This window comes from Numida meleagris, chromosome 2, assembly GCF_002078875.1.
Source record: "Numida meleagris isolate 19003 breed g44 Domestic line chromosome 2, NumMel1.0, whole genome shotgun sequence".
NCBI lineage: Eukaryota > Metazoa > Chordata > Aves > Galliformes > Numididae > Numida > Numida meleagris.
This window is the reverse complement of record NC_034410.1, coordinates 32,792,900-32,801,691: the sequence shown is the minus strand read 5'-3', so window position 1 is coordinate 32,801,691 and position 8,792 is coordinate 32,792,900. Positions and strand designations below refer to the sequence as shown.

At 42.2% G+C, this 8,792-nt stretch overlaps 1 protein-coding gene across 1 annotated transcript in view; it reads left to right on the top strand.

The window, feature by feature from the left end:
• HIBADH (3-hydroxyisobutyrate dehydrogenase) overlaps positions 355–8,792 on the top strand; it is an 80,102-nt gene continuing 71,664 nt past the window's right edge. Inside the window, exons 1-2 of the mRNA XM_021387690.1 lie at positions 355–512; positions 7,674–7,834. Of these exons, the coding sequence (XP_021243365.1) occupies positions 431–512; positions 7,674–7,834 (243 nt within the window). The 5' untranslated portion in view covers positions 355–430. The remainder of the gene's footprint in view (positions 513–7,673; positions 7,835–8,792) is intronic.

The following is an 8,792-nucleotide window of genomic DNA, read 5'->3' as shown; positions in this document are numbered from 1 at the left end:
CTCTTGGCTGCCCACCCCGCCCCGGGGAAGGCAAACGCCTCCGCAGACCCATGCCATGGCGAAGCCCACTCCCTCCCTTCAGGGAAGCCTCGGCACGGAAGGCCGCGGCGAGAAGGGCTGGGTCACCGCCACCAGCTGCGCTACCCCAATACGGTGCCCCAGCGCCTGCCCGGCCCCCGCCCCGCCCCGCTCCTGGCACGGGCCGCGGAGAGCTGGCAGCCCGGAGTGGGCACGGCCCAGCCGTCACCGAGCGGCGGGCGGAGCCGGGCGGTCACGGGGAGGAGCCTGCGCCGCCATGGGCTGCGCTCCGCCGTGGGCCGGCCGTGGTTGGCCGCCGCGGCTGCCGCTCGCGGGGCGGCGGCGGTGTGGGGCGGGGAGGCGCCGGGGAGGGTGGCGGTTGGTCGGAGGTCACTCGGTGCCGGGGCGCAGCATGGCCGCGGCTGTGGTGCTCGGGGGACCGGCGGGCTGGTGGCGCTGGCACCGGCGGGTGCGTGCCGCTCGCGCGGCGATGGGTAAGGACCTGTCCCTCCCCGCGGCTCCGCGCTGACACGGGCTGCGGGCAGGCCGGGCCTGGCTCGGGGCTCGGCCGGGCAGCGCCGCCGGTCCCCGCGCTGTCACGGGCGGCCCCGCGCCGTGCGATCTCCGCGGCGGCCGAGGGCAAGGAACCCCCGGGAGCGCGGCAGGGCTGTCACAGCGCGGTGCGGCGGCACGGAGCCCGTCACGCTGCCCAGATGTGCGAAGGTCGCCTCAGGGGCTCGGAATGGCCTCACTGCATCGGTATTCTGCCTTGTTTACTTCCAACAGCATGCATGGAGAGGGAGAGGACCCACACATGGGACAGTGGCACGCTAACGATGCCAGTGATCTGGATTTGGTCTGTTCACCTGTCTTAATCATTGCACCGTTATTTCCCCTAACCTGAAGGCAGACCCAGCAGCCTTTTTCCTGTGAGAACTCGCACACATGTTTGATTCATGGGTGGTGAAGGAGGGGATACATTTCAGTGTCCTCTCAGTGCCAGTGGAAGAGGAATGCACTGGCAGAGCTGGTGCCCAAACCTTTTCCTTCTCTGAGCCTTGAAAAGCATGCTTCAGCCTCACAGTTTTACCTGCTAGAGCAGATAACTGAAAGCATTCCCTCAGCAGCATTCTCACTGTCATTCTGGGAGTGACATAACCAGTCTGTATCAGTAGCAGCTCACGTATGTCATGTTAAGCTCCCAACAGACCAGTAGATGAAGACCTTTCAAGTAGTAAAATGGGAGAGATATATTATTTTACGTGGTATATAGTTCTAAAATCATTGCACTTAAAGAGATTCAGGAATTACTCAGATAATTGCTTTAAAGTAAGATTTGAATTCTGATTTGCCTTTAAACCTCATTTAAGCGGATCAATGAAAAGTGTTTGACACTTAATTTTGAAATAAGCTTTCAGGGTTATCTTGCTTAATTTTATCTCCATTACTAATGCGCGATTTTTCTTTTATGGTTGGAGCTCTGATTTCATGTCAGGTAATAGCTCAAGTGCAGCAGGTATATTGGTCATGTGCTAGTAAAGTTAAATACAAGATAACTGCTTGTGTATTTAGTACCTTTAGTGACACTGCCATTTCTCTAGCAACAGCTTCCAATGCATTTTGAATTTTCTCTGTGTGTTAGTCATCAGGAATATTTGTATAAGAGCTTTGACATCCTATCCTGATCAATACCCCGGTGGTCATGTTTCATGTTGAGAAGACAGCAGACATCAAGATTGTTGGTGGTGGGCACAGCTGCAAAAAGCAACCAAAACCACCACACTGACTCTTTAGGTTGAAAAATACTGTTTGTTATTGCCTGAAGACCTGATCAAGAAACTGACTAAAAGGAGAAATTGTCTCTCTCTCCGGAATCTCCCACAGAACAAAAACAAAGTTTCACCCACAGTGTTTAAGCTCTGACTTAGTAGTAATTGCACTGAAAGTCCTGTTGACTCTGAGAAGTGTTCATGGGATGAAGATCTAAGCATTAAACTTTCTTATCTGCTGAACTCTATTGCATTGTTACATGTCAAGGTATCCTCATCTCTAATGTCTTTATTAGGTTTGCAACCCTTTTCTTTGATTTTGAGTAGACTAAAAGTTGTATTTTGATTAGAGATTTCATTGAGCATCGTTCTGAGTGAAACACCGTGCTGGAGAAGGAACTCTGCCCACTCTGACGAATCTGTCCTACACAACATGGCATGTCCAGTGTAACAGCTCTGCCAGTGGTCTCTTGCCGTTTGCTTACTGAATGTTCCACAGTTCGTTGATTGCTCTTGGACAACAAACCATAATGGGTTGTTTCTTCTGTACGTACTAGAGACTGTTAAATCTTTTGGGAGGAAATAGATGAAGGCTGATTTTGGAGAAGCATCGGTTATGTATGTTTGTGTATTGGCAAACTGGATAGTTGACAGAGAACATGTTGTCTTGTGATGTGCAGCTGACAGTGTTGCTGACAAAGGTGCTTCTTGGAGAGGGTGTTCATGATCTTAAGGCACTTTTTTGGGTTGAGTGTAGAGAAATCCTTCCTGGGGACTGCTAGTAGGAATGAAGGAAGAGGGATATTAATGGCTGAGAGGGGAAGATTTACAGGTGAAAGAAATGCATCAGCTGAGGGAGCTGTTCATCAAAGAAGACGGTACGCTGCTAGAGAGCACAAATGTCCTTGCAAACAGTTTTGTATGAGTAAAAGGGATCCGTTCAATTAACAATTTAATAACACTTACGTTGATGCACCAGCTGTGTGTGAACTGTTGGATGATTCCATGCTCTTGTGCAGAGAAGCATTAATTACTAAGCAAGGATTACAACTGAAAGACCTGCTGCTCTAAAGCCCAGTGCATTACTTAATTAAGGGATCAAGTGTACACTTGATGTTCTTTTTAGATGAAGAGTACTTAGTATATGTTTTTGTCTTTATTACATTAACAAACATTTAATGAGATATAGCTACAGATAAGAAAAATGGTGTAAGAATACTGACACTTAGAAGATAGCATGTCTGTTTTTCATCAGCAGACCTTTATAGAGGCAAGGAGAACCAAGTGGAACATTTTCAGTGTAGAGCTGGCCAAATTTAGAGTCTTGTAATCTTCTGAAATTATGATTTTGGCAGAGTGCAGTTCTCAAAATCAATGCATAAACTTTAAAAGCCTGTGACCCTTGGGCAATTTAAATTCCATTGGCAAAGGCTTCTAGGAGCAGAAAGACCTGATTCTACACGAGTACAGCTAACTTGCCTAACTTCTGTGTTTCTCCATCTATTTCCCTCCAGGATCTGCTTCAGTAGAGACTGTATGAGTTTCCATAGTGAACTCTGCGCAAAACACAGAAGCTCTCTCTAATCCTTTCTTTCAAAGCTGGAAAGAGAAAAGGGTGGTGTTTTTTGTTGCACTTGTACCAGAACTTCATACGCAGACTCAGTGGCAACAGCTTTCATTTAATGGCTCATACTGAACTGTCATCATGTTTCCCCATCCATGTCAAAATACTTCACATGCAACTGTACTTTCTCATACAGCCCCAAACAAAAAGAGCAGCCTTTTTTTCAGCTTCAACTCACTATGGGCATCTTCCCATACTCCTGTTAACTCTCTTCTAATGGATGGAAAAGAGCCCAACATTCAGTGATCCAGAGGGATCAAGACTGTTAGTATGACTTGCAGCCACTCTGGTTAGGGAATTCATACCAGAAAGGAATCTGTGGGCTCTTATCCTTTGTGCCAGTTGTATTTGCTATGTTTGACATTGGAGCTAGGTATTCCAGCCCAGAAGTTAGGCACTTTCGGTAAACATAGTTCAAGATGTATTATGTACAGCCAAAAAGTAAGTGAAAGTGTTGAGATTACAGTTGGAGAGTCACTGATTTCTTGGTCCTGTTCGTGGCCAGTTAGGCTGTGCTTTAGAGTACAGGCATATTGGGCCTTTTCTAGCCCTACTGTCTGTGATGCTATCCAGACGCATTTTTAGTTTGAGTACAAGAAGATGGACTCTGCACTGCATATTATATTGTCTGCGGTCTACTTGCTGCAGTGAATTCAAGGCACTGATGGAGTTGAAATCCTTCCTTAAAGCTCTAAGAATCATTACTTCAGGAGATAGTGTAAAATGAAATGTGTGTGAAATGATATTCTAAACTTGTAGCTGTCATTGTTCAGGTTAAAAAGAAAGTTACTTTAAATAGTATGTAGTAGCTAGAAAAGACTTGCGTTTGAGGTCATTGACAGGCCAGGTGTTCTAAGGACAGGATTAAAAGACAGGTTGCTGTCTATGCACTTGTGATTTTCTTCTCTTAATAGATTTATTTTGTTCAAGAAAAAGCATTCTGAAATTCACAAACTCGTACTGATTTTCTTTCTGAAATTATTTTTAAGGGAAGATTCTTGTGCAATTAACACAGATTTAATCAAGTGTATATATTATAGGGTAACTTTTTAATGCAAAATATTTTTATCTGTATTGTCTGTAAGCCCCCAGTATGGTAGGAGGGTCGTGAGTAGATCCTCATCAGTGCAGTCTTCACAGGCACAGGATTCCTTGAGCACAAACTTGCTCAATAGAATAATGAAGAGTCTTCTGGAAAAAGCCAAAATTCTTTGGAGTTAGTGTACCTATAGCTGGCTTTGCTAACAGTTAATTTCTTGTATAAATTAACCTATGCTACTAGTCCTATTTCCAGTGAAGGAAAATTAATTGTATGTGGTATCAGCAATTATTTCAAAAGTAGCTTCTGTTGCTCCTGCTCCTGATGTTCTGTCCTCTGTTAGTTGTTGGAAGTGAACTGGGCATTTTTTCAGCCATGCGATTGCAGTAGATCTTCTGACTAAAGTAAAACAGACTCGGTGCCACAAGGACAATTTCTGCAAATGCTTACGCAATCAGTGGGATTAGTTAAGCATATGTGTATGTGAATTTGCAGAATATGAATCCAGAGGTTCTTGAATTATACACTTCTTAATAAAACCAAGCGTGTGCCCTGTATCCAGAACTGTAATGTAAACAGTGCCTATTCAAGCTGGACATCACTTTCCATGGTGGTACCTGTGGAGTTTCATCTAATATGAAAGTCTGAAGAATCATGTCTTCTTAAACATCCTTTGGCAGGCAACCTCCCAGTGGCTTAAATAGTCATTATATTATATTATGTGCCAGGATTTTAGAAGTAGTTGATTAAAATGTAATTGAAATCAGCTCTGTTGGGTATGTCTGTAAGGTGATTTTATCAATCTTTTTAAACAGTTTTCCTGTATTTGAGTACCAGAGGACCTGGAGGTTTTTTAAAGTTGTTATCAAATTATATAATTTTAAAGTGGCCAATTTAATGTTGGATTGTGAGAAGTCAATGAAGAAGTCAGAAGCTGAGTCAGGAATTGGACTATTACTCTAAGAAGTCCCATTTTATATAGATTTGAACATTAATTAGCATAGAAAAGGAAATGGCACTTGATTCACTAACTTTTAAGAAAAGAGATAACCAGCAGAGACAGCCAAAAGGGGAAACAGTGACACAAAATTATTAAGACTGATCAGAATGTTCCCTCATATGCCAGCCTATCTGTACCTAAGCCTTTTGTGGACATTGTGAAATAATGGGGCTTAAGGAAGGCACCGTAGGAGAATGAGTTAGCTTCGTGGATATTTACACTGAAAGGAGGGTCTTTGAGAAGTAACAGAAGTACTCATTGGCAATAGGTCTGCTGTTATGGTCCAATTACCAGTGGATTTTTGTATCTTAATCATAGAATGTGATGATAGGCAATTGTGGAAAGTCATTAAAGCAAAGCAGCCTTCTGTGGCATGGTGGAGGCAAGCAAGGTGGGATGCAGAGAAGTGGGATGGTACAAAGCAGCATTACCAAAATCTCCTCAGTTTACAATATTTCCTCAAAGAACAAGGCAAAATTACATGCGTTGAAGCAGGTGACCAACTTTTGACATAACGGAGAGAGAAAAGCTGTATCTCACGTCTGATTAAAGCTTTACTGGAATTAAGGTAAATAACATCCACTGATATTAAGGGAAAAGAAGGAAAGATGCTGAAAACCAGGACTTGAACCTCTGCAGGAAACTGGAGGCTTCTGGCTAGCAGACAGAGTAGTTTTAGATCAATGGAAGTGAAGTTCTTGGGAAGACTGACTCATAGAAACTATGAGAAGAAAGGACTTCAAGATGATCGCTATAACTGATCGTGGTCTTTTAAGCTCTTTGTTCATTTGTTTCCTAGATTTGGCATGTAGCATTTCTTAAAAAAGCAGTGTGCTCTTTGGGTGACTTCTCTCAGTCTGCGCTAAGTGTTTTCCCGCTACAGTTTTATTTTAAATTGTGCTACTTCTGTAGCTATGTAATTACTACAGGGATCTGTTGAAACTGTCTCAGACCAAAATTCTCTCAACAAACCTAATGTATTAAAAGTGGCACTTCCAAAATAGTGCTGGAGATGAAAGAGCATGACCGTTGCTGGCTAAGAAGGAGCTTAAAGTCAGAAAGACTTTAAAATGATTAATCAAGTGTTATTAGCCTAGAGAGGATTCTTCACTAAGCATTGAGACCTCTTAGAGTCTAGATCCAGCTTAAGCACTTCTGTATGTGCGCTTCTGAGTTGCAGTAGTTCCATAGCTAGCCTTGTTTCTGGTTGCTTAATTGCCGCATGCTTTAGCGTTTATTCTGCGTAACTTTTTCCTTTCCTGTAAAGGAGAAATTATCCTATGTAATCGACAAAGAAATCTAGGAACAACCAAATTTGTTGGCATTGGCTTAGTAGTGTTAAAAGTGGTGAAACATTGCTTGCAGTATGTGAATGTCTGCCACGCTGCTTTCTATCCAGCGTGCTATAGGCCTGCAAAACTAGCCTCTATCCAGCATGTGATACTCACTAGCTACTTGTAAAAAGTACCTGGCTAAAAGTGCAGTGTTTTCCATTGGTTGTAGATTATGCTTTATATACAGCACACATTCCAGTAAAAACTTAATCATTTTGTGGTTATACTGTATTTTGTTCTATTTTTCAATATTTGCTTTTAAACTGTGGTGCAAGTGATTCTATGTCTCAAAGAATTGGCAGTGATTTATTATGGAGGATTTCACCTTTAGATTTGGGCTTTATGTCTAACTGCAGGATCAGAATAGTCTGGTTATTACCCGTTTGTTAGGAGCTGCAGGAAATAAAGTGGCAGCCTCAGTCCACTTCTAGAGAACAAGTGCAATATCCCAGGGCTGCAGCCAAGATTGCAAAGAAGACTATAAAATATATTTTAAATATGATATTGCTTATCCAGTTTAGGATTTAGATGCATAACAGAACAGAGATAAGCCTGAATACATTTAAGTCCTCTTCTCAGACTGAAACTCTGATTTTAGCTTTCAGGGATGTTGCTGAAGTTTGATTATTACTACACTTTTTGAAACATCTGCATTTTCCCCAACAAAATAATTTTATCTGAAAAGTAGAAAAATCATTCTGGGATGGTATTTCTGGCTCACTGTAAGCTTTACAGTTTAAATTATGTGGAATAGGATTCACATTTCCACACTTTTTACGCTTAAATATTTAAGTTGTTTAAATCATTGCACACTAATTACATGCTTTTTACTGTATTATTACCACACTTTAAGATATGGAAATATTGATATTTATTGTTTTGAAATCAGTGTGTTCTAGGACAATGGCTTCCAAAACACCCGTTGGATTCATTGGTCTCGGTAACATGGGAAATCCAATGGCAAAAAACCTGATAAAACATGGATATCCAGTTATTGCATATGATGTTTTCCCAGAAGCTTGCAAGGAATTTCAAGACCTGGGTGCTCAGGTATTGTAGTACACTTTCTGTATTCTGACAATAATTGCATGTATTCAGTGGTGCTTACATGTAATGTTTTATAAATAATCTGTTTGGGTTGGTTTTTTTTGTTTTATTTTGGTGAAGATCCCATTCAGAACTAAACAACTTATTGAATACAATCAGAATCTGTGAGAATTTACACTGAGCAAAGACATGATTCCACCCTAAGCTATTTTCATGCTGTCAACCAGAACTGCTACTTGTTTTGGTTTTTTTGTGTGTGTGTTTTTGTTGTGCTTTCTTTTATGAGAGTAGGTTGATGGCCTGTTCTTTCACCTCCTTTCTGTTGCTTCCTCCTACCCTAGGCCTAGATGGCCAGTGAGCTGCTTTTCATCTGGTTCCTACTTTGACCTTTTCAGGTTAGATGACCCTAGTTAAAAATTCCTGCTGGCATAGCTGTAAGGGTTATAGGGACATATGAGCTTTCCTGCTGCTTCAAGGTGCAGTCCTCATGGGTTGGGGAAAAATCTAATTATTGAAGTGCTTATTTTCTTGGAGGTGAGGGAGGTTATAGTGAGAGAAGAGGAAGGAATGAAAAGGAGAAAGAGGGGAAGGAAATTGATCACATTAAGGAGGCTTACCTTCCTGCCATATACCCTGTGAAATCTTGGCCCTGATCCAGTCAGTGCTATTGCTTTTGTTGGTCTGTTAATACACCCAGAAACTCATTTCATTTCTCATGTCGTTGGGGCTGTCTTTTCTGAATGTCTGAAATATATTTGTGCGGTTTTGACGTACTTCAAAGCTATAGTAGTTTAGATAGTTGTGGATGAAGGATAGGTACATAGAACATGGAAATAAAGAATGTGCTTGAGTAAGGAGAAACCAATGCAAAAATCATACGTGGAGGAAATTTTTCAGCAGTGGCAAGGAAATTTTAGGTAAATCTAGATAGAAGAACTGTATGCCATTAAAGTCTAAACTT